The sequence below is a fragment of the Harpia harpyja genome, chromosome 2 (assembly GCF_026419915.1).
Source record: "Harpia harpyja isolate bHarHar1 chromosome 2, bHarHar1 primary haplotype, whole genome shotgun sequence".
Classification (NCBI taxonomy): domain Eukaryota; kingdom Metazoa; phylum Chordata; class Aves; order Accipitriformes; family Accipitridae; genus Harpia; species Harpia harpyja.
The window spans coordinates 80,417,555-80,437,953 of NC_068941.1; the positions used below are offsets into that span (position 1 = coordinate 80,417,555).

The 20,399-nt window shown below is 41.2% G+C and overlaps 1 protein-coding gene across 3 annotated transcripts in view; it reads right to left on the reverse strand.

Annotated features, from left to right (window-relative positions):
* The window catches only part of FAM193A (family with sequence similarity 193 member A), an 81,673-nt gene extending 61,816 nt beyond the window's left edge, over positions 1-19,857 (reverse strand). For 2 of the 3 annotated variants that reach the window (XM_052780636.1, XM_052780635.1), the window contains exon 1: positions 19,330-19,857. In XM_052780636.1, the coding sequence (XP_052636596.1) occupies positions 19,330-19,602 (273 nt within the window). In that variant the 5' untranslated portion in view covers positions 19,603-19,857. Of the gene's footprint in view, positions 1-16,680; positions 18,218-19,329 lie in introns of those variants that run through there. The other variant, XM_052780637.1, reaches the window with a different exon arrangement.
* Positions 19,858-20,399: the final 542 nt, after the last annotated feature.

The following is a 20,399-nucleotide window of genomic DNA, read 5'->3' on the forward strand; positions in this document are numbered from 1 at the left end:
AAGTAAAACTCGTGGCTTGAGATAAAAACAGTTTAATAGGACAGAAAGAAAGAAAATGATAATAATAGCAATAATAAAATGACAACACTAATATAAAAGAATTGGAACACACAGAACAAGTGATGCACAATGCAATTGCTCACCACTCACTGACTGATGCCCAGTTAGTTCCTGAGCAGAGATCCGTCCCCCCCCACCCCGCCAACTCCCTCCAGTTTATATACTGGGCATGACATCACATGGTATGGAATACCCCTTTGGGCAGTTTGGGTCAGCTGTCCTGGCTGTGTCCCCTCCCAACTTCTTGTGCCCCTCTAGCCTTCTTGCTGGCTGGGCATCAGAAGCTGAAAAATCCTTGACTTAGTATAAACACTGCTTAGCAACAACTAAAAACATCAGTGTGCTGTCAACATTATTCTTATACTAAATCCAAAACATAACACTATACCAGCTACTAGAAGGAAAATTAACTCTATCCCAGCCAAAACCAGAACAGCTGCCTTTGTCTTCTGGGTGGTTTTTTAAATTCTATTTGCAGCAGGGGAGAGGAAGGGAAATTTGCCTAGAGTAGTTTTTAAGGGTCTTGCATACCTTTTAACACTGCAATTAAAATAAAAAGCAGAAAAAATTAGTATTTTAAGTTTTGTTTAAAGTATGGACAATTTGCAAGATAAAGCAAACTTGAAAACCTGAAACCAAATTAAAATCAAATGTAATATTAAGCCATAAGGGGAGGAGGAGGAAATCATGTCTTTTACTGGTTGAAGTATAGTAATTAATTATATTTAAAGAGTTTTCTGCACAGCATTAAATGCTATTCCCTAGTTGACAAGTGAAATGGCAGCAGGTATACAAAATAACAGAACTAATTTGAGCGTGGACAAGCTCAGACTTGAGTGAAAAAAGACTTGGGTCTGTAATACCCAGATGTGCAGCCACCAAGAACCCAGACTCTCCAGGGGAAAAAGGGAGGGAAAGAGATTTTGTTTTAATTACATGCATCACAAATTCTTTAGGAGCACATATCCCACATGCAATGCTTCCCTTCTTTGTAGCCAAATATGACACAGCAGAACAGAGCCAACCCACCTCCTACCAGGATTCTGCCTTTCCTGTACTAGAAAAACATTCAACGATTTTCCAGCAATTATGCAGCCACATGTACTAAAAAAAATACCAAAAGTTAATAATGAAGATGATTCAAACATTTCTTTTCCCCAGTACAATGGCCAAAAGTGTTCTGAGCAGGTAGTTAAAACACCCCAAAATTCTCTCAACTAGCCCTGACAGGTAACAACCATGCATATACATTTTTTCCTAGTAGAGAGTTGTTAGAGATTTAATCTGTTGTTTATACTTCAATCCTGAAGAGAAATATGTAAAATTAATAGGATTATGCACAAAAAAAACCAACAAAAAAATGTGCCAGCACTTTCCCTATGAACAGTAAGAAACATTCACCCAAAGGCAAGTTTAAGTGCGCAAGACAACATTTAGGAATTAATTACTTGAATATGTAGCTTCAATGATACAACTGTAGATGCTCTATTCCAGGAATTATGTTACAAGAAAATGACCTCACCTGGTAACTGGTAAAGGGTTAAACATACTCACTCTTGACAGCAAAATCTCCTATTAAGTCAAGCCATGCACGGGAGAGGGTATTTTCAGAAGGATCCACCAAATACAATTTCTAAAACTAGCCATGTTGTTCCCATAACAGAGAAACAGAATTGTCAGGCAAATTGCATACGCTGTACTCAGACATGACACAGACAATACAAGGCAGAGAAATAATTCTCCAGTTCCAAGCCCCTTCAATTCTGCAAAAATCAGCATCAATAAGCAGCAGAGTCCTAGTTTAATAGCTAAACTTAAGAGCAATCAGCAAAATTACTGGAGAAGATGCAGCAAGTAAGCTTTAACATCAGAACTGCATTCAGAGGTTATCTAAGAAATCACTACAAAGTTGTTAAAACCACAAGTTAAGCTAATATCCATAGCAGATGACCTCAGTCCTTGCACTTCATTATCCCTAAATGGCCCAGCTCTACATGTCCACGGTACACGCACACATCACATCATGTATTAAATTTCTTATAGCCACATGAAATACACTACTGAAACATAACACATGGTGTGCTTCAACTACCACTATGGGAGGAGGGACCAGAAATTTACTGAATTAACTGAGGAAATATGTAAAGCTTGAAGTCCTTTGACCCAAGCATCTGATTTACTGCTGCAACTTAAGAAGCAGAGAAGCAAAAGGCAGGGGTGCTAATAGCAGGAAGCCAACCATGATCACAACATACATAACCGGAACAAAAAACGAAAAGTGGCATCTCCAAAACTCTCATCTCAAATGTTCTCTGACCCAAAGACACAAGGGCTATATCCAGATAGCAAGCTAAATCTAAGTCCTAGACTGGATTTGTCACAACAGTTGCTTAGATTTCCTATTCTGAGGAAGGTCACAAGAAAAACATCCAGTGCAGTAAATCCTTCATTACAGATTGTCCTAGAAAGTGGTTTCAGGGGTTTGGGTGTAGGGTTTGGTGGTTTGTTTGGGGTTTGGGGGTTTTTTTGGGGGGGGTGGGGGGTAAGGGGGCAGGGACGGCATTAAGGAGAAGCAGGAGGCAGCTGAGCTGAGACACTGCGATTGCGATGTCTTTAAAGCAATCTATGAAGAGACTGCCAAAGCCAAAGGCAGCTAAACAGCTGTATCAGAAAAAGCTGTAGAGAACAAGCTGTCTGCTGGCCATACCTAGGGCTGCATACTGCTCCAGTTGTTCTCTGCCTCCTTTGGATCCAAGAAAACAAAAGTGGTTGGCTGGAGCAACTCCTAAGAGGAGCAGAAATCACATATATCAGGCCTAACCAACAAGCGGATGTGTACCAACTTGAACGTGAACAGAAAGCTGTTCAATGTTCATTCATCACACCAACTACTGCTCATGGCTGCTTATACACATGGGTGCTAGTTATATTGCTAAAAACAACCAAGAATGAATAAGAAGCTCCCTATCAGCCCTCCATATCCTAACACTGTCAGGAGCAGACTCATCCGGCAGACAACCCCATGTGTTTGAAAATGCCGTCAGAGGACAGCATTGGCTTCTCTGATCACATGACGAGGTTCCACGTGCTGGTAGGTGAGAACGTAGATGATTTCAAGGAATTAACACACAAAAGAAGCTCTTCCTGCTTGTTAACTTGAGTGAAGAATATTTTACACTAGGATCACAAGCAAAGCATCAAGAGTCCAAAGATGATATACCAGGGCAACCTGAACAAAAGCCTAAAATAAGAACAAGTAATTATTCACACAAAGTTCATAAGAAACAAGCAACCAATCCATCAGTCTTAGAAGTACACATACTAATGTATGAAGCATAAGAAAAGGAGCTAGAATTCTTTGAACATGATCAAGACTATGATCTACTCCATAAGAGTCCACTCCCAGCTGGAATACTAACAGAAAGAGGATACAGTGGGTTCATAGAAAAAACAAACAAACCAACCAACCAAAACAAACAAATCCAAGTGCCCAGGGGTGTTATGCCCTATATCTAAAGGATGTAAGCATCACAAATGCAGAGAGAGGTATCTTGGAAGTCTACAAATAATAAAAGGAGGAAAGCCCATGAATGCTATCAAGCTGCAAGCTTACTACAGACCATCAAAAACAGTGGACAGACAGATGATACCTTTTCTGAGCAGGTGGAAGAATGAAGAAAAGCATAGGACTTCTTGTTACAAGGAGGTACTAAGAACCTAGGCACCTACTGGGAATGGAACATAGCAGAACTCCAGTGAGAGTTCAAGGAACTTACTTTTTTAAAATACCAAAACCAACCAGAGACTCTTCCTTTAGCTGTAGCCAGCAAGAAAGAAGTGGTTGACAGTAAACGATGAGAGACAGTTTTGTTGGAAGTGAAGTGTCAAGTCAATGGTTACTGAAGAGGGAAAGGAAGGAAGAAGAGCAAGAGACATATTTAACATCACTAAATAAGAGCTTGTAGAAGGCAAGTCTAAGGCAAGGAAGAGCTAATTCTCAAATGACACAATAGATACAAACAAATTCAAGAAAATCAAGCACAGCAAGGGGATAGAAAACACTGCAAGACAATAATGACTCAGAAAAAGCACACAGAAAGGGAATAACAAGCATAACAATGGCAAGAGAATACAGGGGACAAATCAAAAAGGCTAAAGGCACAAAATGAAATAATTCTCACAAAACAGCTTGAGGCTACTAAGAAATCATTCTATCAGCACACTACCACTACTAACAGAATTTGTCCATTACTGAATGAAGAGGGAAAACAGATTAATGAAGTCCTCACTAAAGAGATCAACTACAAGCAGGTGACTAGCACAATTACTACAAATAAATGGGTAAAATACCCACCCAGAGTCAGCCTATTATTGGAAATACCCATACTTACATTTTTTTCCCAAGTTGGCTAGATCTGATAACATTCAACCAAGTTGCTCAGGAAATCCTCTGAGCCATCTCAAAATCAATAATCCTATATCTTTGAAAACTCATGGAAGATGCCTGAGATATCAGAAGCTTAGAAAAAGGTGAATTACATAAACCCTTTCTTTAAAGCAAATAAACAACCTCACCCCTCAAAAACAAACAAATAAAACCCAAAAACTGAGGGAGAGAAAAGGGATGGTGAAGGGCAGAAACACCTGAGGAATAATATTGGCTTGTCTTCAGTTCCCAGGAAAGCTAGTCAAATATATTCAAACAAGTCTTTTTAAGCACTTAGACGATACAGAGAAGAGGAACGGCCACCTTGGTTTTGTCAAAAACAAGCCATGTCAAACCAGTACAACTTTCTTCCATGACAGAGTTACACAGGGGAGAAAAAATAAATGTCATGATTTATGTGATTAATGTTTGTGACAGTCTTAATTACTGAGAATTTCTCATGGCCAAACTAAAAAGCAAGATCTTGATAGAACTACCATGAATATCCAAATAGGCATAGGTGACTATATGCAAAAGAGAAGTCAACAAGGTCAGACTGTTGGGAAAAGCTAATGCTACCTTGAGATGTATAGCTTATGTGACACATGACATAATCCTTCCACCTAATACTGCTCCAATAAGTCTCAGAGGGACGACTGCAACTCACTCTGAACACAGGTCTTCAAGCCAGACAGGAACAGCTGAAGAAAAGCCACAAGAGAACAGCTAACCAGACACAGACAATATTACCTGCCAGGAAAGGCTGAAAGAACTGGGGACACCAAGCTTACAGATCAGAATACTGAGGGGAGGAAGAGTCAGTTAGTTCTCTGTATCCACAGCAAACAGAAAAAGCAATAAAATGTTTGAATTGCAGCAAGGAAGATTTCTATGCAGTAGAAAATTAATAGCAAAGTATTTAAAGACAAAGATAGGCTGCTTGGTGAGGTCGTGGAATCCCCATCAACTATCATCATTTCAAGAGCAGGTTAGACAAACAAGTCACAAAAGTATAATCAGTGCTGTCTCCACCAGCCAGAAGACAGACAAATGAATGAGAGAAAAACAAGGATGGAATGAAACTTGAAGTCAAGATTTTATAGCACTGATAAGAGATTCTGGAGTATTACATTCAGCTCTGGCATCAAACTTAAGGAGATAGTTAAAAAAGTGCAGAAGGAACCAAAGAACTACCTGAGAGCCAGCGCACATGCTTAGACTAATTGAGAGTCTAATGAGTTTTGATTATGAAAAAGGAAGTTGAGGGGTAATTCTGTTACAGTAAACAAGTACCTTCACAAGAATAAAACATCAGATTCTAATGTGCTCTTTCACAAGAAAAATCCCCAAACCCCTACCCAAGAACCATGGCCTATTCAGCAAGGATACCTTTGTAACAGAATGAAATTAAAAACAGGTGTTTCAATAACATGTAGCAAAGCATTTTTGCACAGAGTAGGCAGCTATTCTAAATTAGCAGCAAGTCCGGCTACTTGGCTAGCATGAGATTTAAAAGGTAAAGCAAGCATAGTTAAATTAGAATGGTTATGAGCAGTGCTCTAAAAGATGGTTGCTTGAATTTATGCCTGCTTCCTAGAGTGCAATTACCAAAAAAAAACCCCAAAACAAACCCCACCCAAAAAAACCAAAACAAACCCCACCCCAAAACCCCTCCAAACCAAAAAAAAAAAAACCCAAACAAAAAAAATCAACCTTAAAGAAAATTAATTCTATTTTTTCAGACAAATATCTACCTTTTAATATGTACCAAAGTAGATAGTTACCAATACTGTTGTCCATTAATATTTTAAAAGAAGATAAAAAGCTCTATAATCAGTAGAGTCTACCTAAGACAATTCACAAAAGGAAAAAACAGGGCCACAAAGTTCAACTTGCCTGGTAGCTACCCAGCTTGTGATACACCGCTGTGCTCACACTGCCTGCCTGCTCAGTACCTGCTCACCAGTCACCCAAATGCATGCTCTCTCATGAATGTGCAACAAGTAAAAGTGTGATTAAGAAGATAAAAAAAAAAAAGACAGCCTAATTAGAAGGATAAATCCACACAGCAGCAGTGGGACACACAGCCATCCTTTACGCCTTTCCCACCACTATTTTCTAGCATTATAGTGGAGTTCTAAGCCTATCCAATGTCATTTCCTTTCAAGTAGGCCAACTAGATCAGGATGTCTATCACAAAGAGGGCTGGCTTTCCAGAAAGAGGAGCTACAGTCATCCTCCCTGTTCACTAGTGTCAATCAAATTTTGCTTAAGAGGAAAGGAAGAATCACAACAACATATTGGAGGGGCAGATGAAACAGGTGCCAGCAAGACATCATCTTCCAGTGATCCTCTCATGGTTTAACGAGAGGGATTCGTGCTCCACTAAACCCCAGTAAACCCCACTAAGCAGACACACCTACAAAAGAAAGATGTAACACCTCCCTGACCAGGTACTAACACTTATTAATAGATTATTCCTATACTTATCCAAATTCCCTCATGTCACAGACAGGCCCCCTACAAAATATCCATTGCAGTGAAAAAGCTTAAGACAAGGACACTAAAAATTTACTAGTCATAATTACAAAGCCTTAAAAGCATCAGTAAAGGCAGACTCTATCGCACCAACTTTTTTTGCTGATCATGAGTTAATACAAACAGTAAAAAAAAAACCTTTGCATGTAACTTCAAAAAGTTAAATTACTCAAGCAAACTACACAAAAGAATATACTTGTGGCAGAAGTGTTACAGATAGGACAATGCAAGCAAAATAAAACAGTGAAGACTAACTTCCTGCTACAAAAAAAAAAGGAAATACATGAGTCACAAAGAAACCATAGAAAATTATTTTCTCATCAGAAGAATTCAGCCCTAACTTGGGAAAACAATTAAAATGTAAAAATACAATTATTTGCGAATGATTTTTTAATATTAGGGCAATACTTCAAGTATCCTCATGTTACAACATTGCACACTATGTATCAGCCATTTTGCCAAGCCAAGACTTCATGGAAAAAGCTAATGATAGGGATGTCTACTTTCTCAGGGCCATCATATATATTAACAGGGTTGGGAGTAACTTTCTTTAACAGATTTTTTTTAGTGTCTTCAGTATAAGGAAGGCCTAACACTGGTTAGGATCCTCTAGGCTTCAACAGAAAACAGACACAGACTACCACAGACTTTTTCAGCTTAGCTGTCAAATTATCAGAAATCTTTTATTGACTGAGAGGATGAGTCAATCTCACTAACAGGTAACATCATTAGGTGCAAGCTGCTGACTTCAAAGTTTGTTTCAGAACTGGCTTCACATTTACACAAATATTCATTCCTATGTCCTTAGTCAAAAGCCACAAAGGCAAGCACACATTCAGACTTCTATTTGAAAGCTCTGCTTGTACTTAAGGAATAAATTCTTACAGGACATTACTAGTAATGTTTTAACAAATTCCTGGGGACCAGAACAAGCCCCTAAACCTCACACAATCACTAGATTTTTCACCTAATTAAAAATGAAAACATAGGCTCAGAATGACTTTAAATATCAACAAAAGAATATTCCTCTTCATTCTTATTAGGAAGACATAAGATACAGCTGTCAAGTTTAAAAAAAACATGCAACAAGCAGTCTAAATAATATTCAAAGTGTGCATGATTAAGTGTCATGATTTCCCCATAATTCTGAAAACCAGTAAGCTAGGTTGCCAACAACAGCACTTCCGAAAACATTAAATAGTAATTAATTTTTAACTTAGTTACTATGCAATGGTCCTCAGTACAAAGTTCCTCCTCCTCCTACATAAGTTTTCAGATTTATAGCTAGTGGAGGATACTGTACAAGTATGGTAGCCTATTTTCAGGACAGAAGAAATCATTATAATTTTTTTCCATTGAAAACATAGAATTTTTTTTTTAAAGCAATGTATATCTGAAAATTATGGAAGTTTAATTTCATCCACTTTCATTCCTGTGGTTCAGACTCTTCACCAGTTATGACACTGACAAAAAACCCCAGTCAGCTTCAGGCTGCTGCTGCAAGCTGTCTCAAATCACAGCAGACACCAGTACAATTCCCTGCAGACTCCCTGAGAAGAAGCAGAGAATGACAGTATAGTGGAGATGAATCTTGGGAGTAGCCAGGAAAAAGAAGTAAAGATAAAATAAAGATTATCACACAGATAAAACTGCAAAGTTTCTTCTGACAGCAGAAGAATGTTCTATCTCTTGGTGAGTGACAAAATAAAACCTTAATGCATCTGAAGCCTATTCCAGTGAAGATTTGGGTTTCAACTACACATTATCTATAGCCACATAGGTAAGTTATGGCCATTAAAATAAAGTGGTGAAAAACTTCAGTGAACCTCAGCTAAACCACTAACTTGCCATCTGTTGTGGCAGCAGCTTACTGAAGATAAGCAGCCTGGAAGCATTACAGCAATTAAGAAATCTTTTGGTCATTAACTCCACACCAGTTAAACACTAAAGGCTGGCAAAACTGTACTGTGGCTCAGAACTGCTTTTTAAGGCAAACTCTTCTGCTCCCAATGACTGGTTTCACTATGAGACCCAGTGTGGCAAAGAACCTTTACACACTTACTCAGGCACTTCTTTGTCCATCAGCAGCCCTAACATATATTCTTTGGACTCTTCTAATCCAAAAAAATGTACATGCACACGTACAAAGTATTCACTTCATGCCTACACTTACATAGCAACATTATTAATCCACATTCAAAAATGCCATGTTTTAAAAAGCTTGGATACATGCACACACATGTATGAGCATGCATACACACATTCTCACTCACGCATCTGTCCATGAAAGTGTCTCTGGGCTTGCATCAATATTAGTGTTATCCAAATTCAGAGCCTCACATCCATCTCTGTGAAACACTCCCTACAACAAGTTTGAAATAGTCAACCATTGGGTTTAATATGGTTCCAGAATTTGAAAGAGGTTCCGTAACTTCTTGTAATAATCACAAACCAAAGTCTGCCTATGCAAACACCTTAACTCAAGGTATTTTAAATCACACTTAGTTTGTTGCACCTAGATCAATGGAAAAAAACACTTAATATTTGAAAATAGCTGAACTACCCTTGTGTACAATTCAGTAGTAGCACCACCTTCCTATTCCTAGCTTTGGAAGAATTCTGCTCCAAGAGCTACTACTTCTGCACATGGGGGAGGGAGGGGGACAGACGACACCACAACCAAAAACAAAACAGAAAAAAAAACCCAACCAGAAAACAAGCTTTGCCTTTCAAAAAAATAATCATCTTAGTTTAAAAGCAAAATTACTTTAGTCCCAAAATACAGAAGTTTGCAGTGCCCAGTTAGTGCACTGACTCCCAACCCCATCAACCTACAGCCGTTTGCATTACTTCTCTCTTTGAAAAAAGCCTCAAAGAGAAGAAGCGGGTGGCAGAGTGCATTCAAGTCTGGCACCCCTGCCTAAAGCCACTTCTTTTGTTTGTAAGGAGCTGTCATTGATGCAGTCTGACAGCACAAAGCTTAAAGCAGAACAGGAGTCAAGGTAGAGCCTTACAGCACTTTGCAGAACATCACATGTACATTACATTTAATATAGTTCCCAACAAATCTCAGCACTACACACAATGAGATACACCCTAATAAAGAAATACATAGATTTTAGAGAGTCATGGCTTGCATTAACAGGCTTCTTCCAGGAGCAGGATTCAATTGACAGCCTTCTTTTCTTTCCCTCACCTTACAATGCTGATATAATTAAGTTTTTTAGATGTCACTAATGACAGCACTAAAAACCTATGAAGGACATGACCAAAACTTATTCATCAAGTTAAAAAAAAAAGTTATATAATGTCATGCTCAGTTAATATGTTCAAGAGTCTTTCTTTCATGAACTCACTTGCCCATTTCAAAAGGCTAAGAACATTTCATGTAACATCAATAATGCTTGCTCTTTTACAGCTCCTTCTCTCCTCATCCACATTAACTCATCTCCTACATCATCCAGGAGGAAAGAAAAAGCCATTATAGTTTTATTCTGTCCTTCCAAAGACCTCATCCTCATTCACTAACCGCAGACTTCTCTTAACTTACCAGATCTGTAATTGCCACCTGTTTCTTCTGACAGATGGGGAGAATAAAAGTATACCAAAAAAGACCAGTCCCTGAGAAAGCAGCATTTTGCTACACACAAAGTACGTCCAGGTGCTGTTTCAGGGTTTTGTTCAAACGTTGGTCTAGTTGGTAAATATCCATGTTTATAGCTCCTAAATAGTTGCTGGTGGTACAGAAAGAATGCTGAACACTAACTTGGAGTTATTTATGCACCAGCTCTGGCAGAAGCTAGACAGCCATGCTAGCACACAGCTGCGCCAAGTCCACCTGTGAGGCAGATTACTACCATGAATCCAGATCATATATTAGCTTAGAGGACCAATTTTAGATGAAAGCTGGCTCAGGAGATGGATGGTCCTAACACAACATGCCATATGCATGTTGCCCCCTTCCCAATAGCTTTCTGAGTGTTATAACTAAATGAGATTCCCATTACTGTAAACCTCCTTCAGCTTCTGATCCTGTAGAACAACATGCCTACAACTCTACCCTTTACTCTCCAATACCCTCTTCGGGGAATAATTTCAGCGGTTACTTCTGCTGTGCTTGCAGATTTCCTGAAGGAGGTGAGTGAGACCTTAAGGGGAGGGAAAAAGAGAACTACACTAAAACACCTCTCTCAATTATTTCACTGTTGTCCACAGAAGTCTAAGTACTAAAAGCCTTAGCATAGACTAAGTTACCAGTGTTTACATTCCTAATTCAGAAAACTGCAGATAGTTATGGGTGCATGGAGCCCTTTACATTTTCACAGGACAACTATTGGATTAAATTACTATAGCTAACATATCAATCTCATATTTAATAAACAGAGATCAATCACTAGAGTTTTATATGCTAGTGATGCGTGTATTTATATACAATCTTTAGAAAGCTTACCTCTTCAGCATATTCACAGATTCGGGACATAAACCCACCACTGCCCAGTTCTCTACACTGTTTGGTTTTGCTTTAACAGAGAAGCTGTTAGTTCCAAAAAGAGCAACAACTGACTTACAGATCAAAGTGAGCAATGCTGACATTGCAATGCAAGCCATGACTAAACTAACACTTTTGATAGCGTAGGCATAGTTAATATCTAGAAGAATAGAGACGGGCATCTGAAAATTTCGACCTAGAACACTGAAGTCCCCTGGGCTGCCAGCCGGACACTTCTATCCAGCGTGCTACCTTTCCCTGGAGAAGACAAGGAACAGCTATTTAGAGCAGCAAACACTGCCCCAACAGCTGATCACATCCTCCATCTGTTCGCAGCTCAACACAGACCACTGAACTGCTGCCAAAGCAGTTTAAAAAAAAAAAAAAAAATCCAGCAGCTTTTTCTAGGAGCAACTGCCATCCACGCACACTCCCGAAAACTAGTCCTTGCTGCCTATTGCAGTGCAAAGCTCCTGGCCCCTCCTGCACCACCAGCAATTCACCTCCCACAGCCACGTTCTAAGACAAGTAGAAGATGAGACCAGAAGAGAAGCCCTAAAGCCCAGATGACATGGCTGACAAGTCTGCTCTAGATCAAGGGAGTCCAAAGCTCTGTACTTCAAAATAATGACTTTTCTAACCCTGTAAAAACTTAGTTATTTACCTGGATGATTGTGGTCTCATGTTTTTGAAGTTTCTTCGGAAGCAGACACTTGACAAAGCTACTACAAACCAGTTCAACAGATCAATGTGTTAGAGGACTACTGTAAAGATCTACTGTGCATGAGGACCTAACTTTGTGACATTCCACCATAAGTAACACTACAGACGCATCTGCAATCTATTCTGTTTTGTTTCTCTAGGCCTGAGAAGAAACTATGCATAGCAATATTTCATGGAAGCGCCCAGAGCTTTTCTTCTGAGAAATGCACAGCGGAGTCAATCTTCTGTTTCCTCCCTATAAATGAGCAAAGTACATCTCAACCCTTCTGAGCTCCAACTTTAAAAAAAAAAAAAGGAAGAAGCCATAACTGAATAGGCAAGTAGAGGCTAAGCATGGCCTCCCTACGGAGATTTTTCATACTATCCAACTTTGGGCACCCAGCTTGTACCAAAGTCCCTCAAGGCTTCCTCTAATAAAGAATGGAGAGAGATGGCCACTCTACAGAGTCATGCAGAACAGGAGTGCCTGCCTCTCAGACACCTGAGTGTGTTCTGTCATTACTAGGAATTTTGAGATGGGGAGAACTACACTTGTGGCTTGTGCAACAGATTGCAAGTTGATTATTTAAGAACATGGTTAAAGTTCACACACTAAGAAAATTTTTTCTCCAGCACTATCACCAGTCTAACATGAACAACTTCAGTTCAACAGCCTCAAACAGGCTTGCAGGTGACCCCATTGATTTTTTCCCTTAAAATCCACTTCATAAAGCAGTGCTCAGACTAACTTCTGCACCACTAAAGCAGCTGTACATTCTATATAAGAAAATAAATAGAAAATATATAAAAAAGAAAATACATACTTCAGGAAAATTACTATGTTGCTCAGACCTATCTTTAATACTATTTCTGGTGTGTTTCCTCACACGGCTAGGAGGTGAAGGTCACTTATGTCATACGCTGCCTTGAATTTTTACAATATAAAATTAAGTAATTCTTATGTCAAAAAATAATGGCATATTTATTTTATTGCCTTCTCAGACAAGCCTCAATTTGAGTAGTTCCCATAATAACATTAAGAGTGGCATCATAAACGTCATTTCCCAGTTGAACTCTTCATTTGCAGCACAAGAAATCTGGAACTTGTAGATTAAGATATTAACGGAGAAAGAGAACTGAACTGCAGCATTCTTTTATCCACTTAACTCAAATTTTTCCTTCTGTTTAATTATCCTAGGAAAATTTCACACATGGAATATGCTTTCTCAAAGCAGACCAGTCCAAAGCTACCTCAGTCACTATTAAAATAAAAAAGTTAGCACAAGAAAGGAAAATGCAGGAACTGTTTTCATTACCTTAATAAAAGAGGATATATGACCTCCTTTCCCACCAGTGAAAGAGCCCCCACAAATATTAAATCTTCTTTGATTACCCAGATCCATATAAACCTGGAACACTGCCTAGCACATCCATGAAGCCCTGTACATCCTAAGCAAAGCAAGTTTATTTTCTGGTTATTTCTCCTAATAACTTTTCCACAACACATCTTCAGCAGACCTGCATTTAATAAGGACCACCCTCGCTACACATACATCAGGGACTAAACATTAGTCTTGTAGGCACCAAACACCATTAAATTGAATTTCTACATCCACTCAGCTCTCCTTGCCAGGCAAGGAGAAGAGAGTAAGCCTGGATCCCTTCCTCGCACAGACTGTAAAGGAGAAAGGATCTGAGGGGTCCCCTCAAGAGGGATACCGCTGCAAAAGGATAAATGCCATAACCAAGAAAAGAACGTGATATTAAATACCTAAATGAAGCTTCAGATACTGTTTGGGATCAATTGCAGGACAAGAACCCTGAATACTCTCATCAATATGCATCTATTTCAGAACTAACTTTTCATATTAATCTAGATCCAAATTAAATCAACAAGGTTTTGTTTTCACAGTCAGGAAACAAAAGTCTGGAGAGGAAGGGATTCACTATGTTTTCTGGAGTAAAAGATTTCTCTCTCTCAATCTCTCTCAACCATTTTGCAACCAATACAGCAAGGTGAAAAAAAAAAAAAAACAAACCCCACACAAAAAACCAAACTTCACCTTCACACCCAGAATTAAATGTCTCATAACAAAGCCATAGGAGGATACTTAGCCAGTACAGATCAGACACCGCTGAACCAGATGCCATTTTTTTTGGCCACACTTCCCACATGTTTCATTTAACAATTCACAACCGATTATTCTTGTTATCAATTGACCATGATATAGCAGGTGCAGGAGGTGGGGGAGAAATGGAGCGCTCGGAGATTCAATCTACGTCAAGGTCATGAGTACACACAGGCACACACTTCCCAGGAGCAGTATTACAAGATCTGAACAAACCACTAATACGTGTGCCTGTGGTCTCAGATCTATTAGCTGAAAAATGCCTTAACTGATCACGGGAAGAAGCTAAGAAAGAGCTATTAATGTGAATGTTATGCAACCATTAAGCTTGTTTTAAAGTTTGAAATGTTCTAGTTAGATTCATTTAAGTCACAATAGATTCTCTTTCTAAATTAGCAAGTTAACTCAACCACACCACCTAAACCGAATCCTGGTAGTTTCACCCCATTCTGTTACAACTCCTTTTATTAAAAAAAAACAAGCAGAGCATAAGCTTTTCAGGGCAGGGATTGCATGTCTATTTTAAAAAAAAGAGAGAGAAAGAGAGAGAACTGCATTTTGTCAGAGGAACAAATGTGCTACCAGACTGTCAAAAAGACTTATTTTTCATCGAGTAAGCATTATGAGCATTTAGAGAACTACCTGCTTCCTCAGCCTGAACAATAGAGGTTACAATACTATTTTATTTATTGAAATTTATCTAGTTTACCTGAGCCTTGACAAAAATTGGCCAGAATAAGTTTGCTTTTGGAGAGGAGGAGGCCTTACATAAAAGTACAGAAGCTAGCTATTTGCTGAACTTCTGAGTTCCTGACAAAGCTCCTCTTTTGTATACTATTTCTTTTGAATGTTTGAATCGGGGGGGGGGGGGAGAAAAGGGAAAATCTCAAACAACAAATCAAGCACAGATATCAGTAAAATGCAATGAACTACAAAGCTGCGTAAAAAAATGGGTCTAGAAGATGGCAGTGTATGGTCTGCTATGTATAGAATCTCTATTTTAAAAGCAGTATCTCATAATAAAGGAACAGTCCAGTGAAATATTTTATGAAAACTCTAAAACAGACAGCTCTCAAATGTAAAAAGATTTAATACATTACTACCCTTGACAGACAAACAGTACTTTGAAAAATGCGAGAGAATTGTAAAATGGCTACTAAATTATTCCCCTTAATAACACAAGATCAGTCAGGCCTATAACAAAAACTACTACTGTGGCTGATCAGCCACTGACATACAACTCTTCACCCTGAAGTACCTGAACATATTGAGGAACAGCCAATTTTACTACAGTATATCTATGAGTTATGCAGTGGTTGATAAAGATAATCAATGCATCTCACAGCATCAATAATCCAGCTGTCAGTGAAAAATTTATAGGATCAAATTATGAAGGCCTGATGCAATGCATTACTGAATTTAAAAAAAAAAAAACAAAAAAACAACAACAGAAAGCAAGATCTATTTCTTTAAATATATACATTAAACTTCAAAATATTTATTTTATTTGCTGGTTACAAATTACTGTTATTTATAGGATACTTGACTCTTCACTCCACAACATTGCTGTAAATAGTTCTGTAAGGAAAAAAATACAACTCCTAGGGAAGTCCTCCAACAGCACCACACAACTAAATGACTTTGTTTCCAATTCCAGTTAAAGTTGACACAGTTACAGGTTTCCAAAACTGAGATACTGAAACACTGCCAAAGCATCCTTAATTTCACTATGGTTCTAAAACATCTGACAGTGCTAAAGAGGATGAATTTGGATGCTACAAAGCATGTGCATGGGGCAACATAGCTTCCAGGAAGATTCCATTAGGAGTTGCCCACTTGCATCCCAGAACAAGACTTAGCATGTACTCTAATGCAGAATTTAGCCTACGGTCTTAAAAAAACCTCCAGATAAGATGTAAAAAAACCTCAGTTAAAATATATTTGTTAGCTCTAACAGGCTTAGCTAGAATTTCAATACTGGCACATGTGCTTTTAGTTTCAACCATAAATATATCCAATTTAAAACTCTGTTCAACCTGTTTTATAAAGCCTGTTGAAAGTATACCTCATTCTGAACAATTACTGACACACAAGACGACGGAGCACACACGGGATCATTCCTTAAACATCTTGTTTCACTCTATATTTTAGAGAAATTTTGGAAGAAGCATCTAATAGAACATTAATAGAAGGATGTGCCCACCACATCCAGAATGGATGCCCTAAAACCAGGGGAGCGAGGAAAGACGGAAACAGAAAGCACGTTGAGAAGTAGAAAACATTATGCTGTGCAGCAAATATGAAATTCTGGGGTTTTTTATATTTTATATACTTACAGAGATTAAACATTCAAGTTTGTCCAGCAGAGAACTGGCTGATGATTTCTCTTAGCCACTAATGGGAACTTCACAATATTCTGTGTAAGATGAAAGTAAAGCAACTCAGTTTACTACTTCACAGCTATTAGTTGTTGCTTACTCTCCATCCATCCAAAATAAATATTGCACCTAATTTAGAAGCGATCAGTCATGTAAAATACACAGTTTTCTTTCTCAACTTCATCCAGAAACAACATATGCTAGTCTTTCACTCAAAGAACGAAGTCTTGTTTTGACCATGTACCCTTAACTAGCACATTATTAACCATTAAGGAAATTGCATTTTCATGCAAGTAATAGTCATGTAATGATGCTTTAAGATTTCATCTTTGAAACAAGATTATCAGTTAACTTTTAAGTAGTGGCAACTTTCATATGTCACCACCCTTGGAAAGGTATTGAAAACATCAAGAAAAAGGTCACTGAAACCAGCATGGAATAAGTAACACCAACTTTAAAGGAGTATTATAGAGTATAAGCATTTATCTTTCAGAAACTGAACACAGGGGTTTATCTATCCTCAAAATCTAGTTCTAATATGCTTACTGTTTGATTAACTAAGGTCTGTGTTGCAGGTTTATTCTAGCTTAACTAACTGATCTATTTAACCAACTTCTTAATTCCCCCGTTTGTCCGTCAGTCTTCAGAACCACTTGTACCACACTGTTAAGTGAAATGGAAACATTTGACAAATTGCATACACATCTAAGAGTACAGGCAAAAAAGGTCAATTAAGACAAAGTTACAAATGCATTCAAAATAACACGTTGTGCATACTTATAAGAGTATGAATAATATATCAGTACATGTAATATACAGAAGTATTTTCCCAGAAATTTAGTGCTGAAATACTGTATTTAATTTTGAAGATATTACTTATACTTTCCAAGTGAAGACTCCTGAAGACTGAGAAATTTTATTAGCAACTACCTGGTCTGAAAGAAAGAAGAAACATGAAGTAGGAAGACTAGCAGTGATGTTGCCCTTTTAAGATGAATTTCAGAAAAAGATCTGATACAGAGCGATTAGGTTAGAACCAAAGTCCTAGACTACACATAACCACAAGATACAAACAGATCAAAGTATCAGCAATAGCGGAGCCTTCACTATTTGAATCACATCAATGTCCCATTCTGCTGGGACATTCCCACTCCACTATTTTTTCTTATTTCCCTTATCATTATCATGTTTATTCCAACAATACCTAGGAAGCTGTGCCTGTAAGAGCTTGCAATTTAGAGATGTAAAACAAAACAAGATGCATCTTCCTGCTAGAGGTTTAACTGGAAAAGAGTTTAGTGATGACTTGCAAAGTTACAAATAAAAACTCACACACCTCTTTGCCATTATGCACATCATTCTTCTGGATATCTAAATCACACAAGGGCTACTGTCCCAAAAGGAAATTATTCCCAAAATAAGTGTCAGATTAGAACAGACATACAGAAATGGTTAATCTAAAGCACTGTGGATTTTGGGTAACCAAGTATGAGAGTGTAGAAAGACAAGTTTCGGGGGGGGGGGGGCGGAGTTAATCTACAATCATCAAATTGCTTGCTGACCTAGCAAAATAGATGGGCACAAAATTACACGGAAAACAAAAAAACACATTTGTTACATCATGGTATTTCAGATGCTCTACATCACAAAAGCCACTTCTTCTATTTCCTCCTCACACGTACAACAAGTTTATGAGAACAAGAGAGGAAACGGACCAGGCTGTATGACATACACATGAAAGTCTGAAGATGCTGTCAGCAGGAAACGCTTTTGTAAATACGATACCTAAACGCAAGCTTTGTGTAGATAACAAAAAAATTGGGGTAACCTTTATGAGAGAAAGGAACATAAACTTAGTCTTTTGTCACTTGAGCCAGCAGGATACCTTTCTAAAGGCCCAATAATCCCTGAGTAGTTTTTCTTGAAAAAAAAAAAAAGACCAATTAAACCACACAATCTGCTCCCAATAAATTTCACCGTATTATGAAATAATGTAACAGATCTAAATTATTCTGAGGCACGAGTGCAAACCACAGCCCAAGCTAGAATGAACCTCCTGTGCTTAACGAAGTTGTCCACTGCAAAAAGGGCTCCAACATCCGTGGAAAGAAACATACACAAAGGTATATTTTTGCTTTTTCAAGGCCCGCCCACCCATTTCTTACAGCTCCTCCATTAAGGTGGGGCCCGAGCCCGAAGACCCCGGAGGATGGGGACCCCGGAGCTGGCTCCTACCGGGATTTCAGGAGAAACCCCAGGACGACACGGCCCCGAGCAGCCTGCGCTGCCCTTCCCCCACAAAGGGTGGGGAGCCGGGGACACTGCCCAGCCCCACCGCCCCGCCGGGCAGGGCAGCGCCGCGGCCCCCCGCCGCTGCGAGGGGCCCAGCTCTCCCTTCCCCCGCCCCGCGGAGGCCCCGGGGCCCGCACCCGACCAAAAGGGCAGGAGGAGAGGGCGGATGGCGCGGCGGCAGCCCCCGCCGCTCTCCCCGGTTGCCAGCACCGCCCGCCCGCCCGGGTGGGTGGGTGTGTGCCGGGCCCGCCGCAGCGGGATGTCACCGCCGCCCGCCTCAGCCCCCCCCGCCACCGCCACCACCTCCCGCCTCACCTCGCCGTGTCCCGCCGCGGCCCCGCCGCCGCCCAGGGCTCCGTTGCCGGCGGCCGTCGCCGGCGCTGTCAGCAGGCCGCCCACCGCGCTCGGCGAGGCGGCGGCCGCCTGGGTCGCAGCCCGCAGTGGGGCCGCTCCCGCCGCCGCCCCGGCCTTGCCCAGGCCGCCGGCGCCTCCGCCGCCGCTGGGTCCCGGCCCGCCGGTGCTGCTGAGGCCGCCGCCCCGCTTGTTCTTCCGGCGCTTGGCTCCGCGCTTGGCGTCGGCCGGACTCATCGTGCCTGACACCCGGGCAAGGGAGGAGGGAGCGGGGCGGGGGGGGGGGGGGGAGGAGGAGGAGGAGGAAGAGGAGGAGAAGGAGGGGAAGGGGCGCGGGGCCGCGGCGAGCGCCCGGGAGCGGAGGGGACGGGCAGGGCCGGGGCACGGGCCACCCCGGGCGCCGAGGAGCGGAGCGCACCGACTGTCACGGCAACGGGGACTCCCTCGGCCCCAGCGCCGCTGACCAGAGTTACCGTCCAATATGGCGGACACAAGGGGAAAGTGATCCCCCTTTACGTCGGGGGGCTCCCCCTTGCGCTGACGGGAACCCGCCCCGCGCGGCACGCTGGGACGCGTAGTTCCAGCTCTGCGCCACGGCCCGCTGCTGAAGGGGGGCGGCGGACTACAGCTCCCGGCGTGCACCGCGAGGCCCGCCTGGGCGCGGCCGGTGAGCTCATCCGTCCCCGCGGTGCCCGCCGGGAGCTGTAGTCCCCCCCGCCGCCGTTAGCCCCGCCGGCCGACGTTGCCACCCCGGTCAAGGGACTACACCGCCGCCCAGGAGCCGGCGAGCACCACGTGACGCGCGCCCCCGCGCCTTAAAGGGGCCGCAGCTCCCGGGCGCTCCCGCTAGGGGTTGAGGCGCCACGGGCCGCCTTTCCCTCAGAGCGGCGGGTGGGCTGCGGCCCCTTTCGCGGGGGGCCAGCCCCCGCGGAAGGGGCCGCAGCCCACCCGCCGCTCTGAGAGAACACAGCCCTTCGATGCGGGACTGCTTTGGCGTCGCGCGTTGCTCTGCGTGACCGGCTTTGTGTTCACAC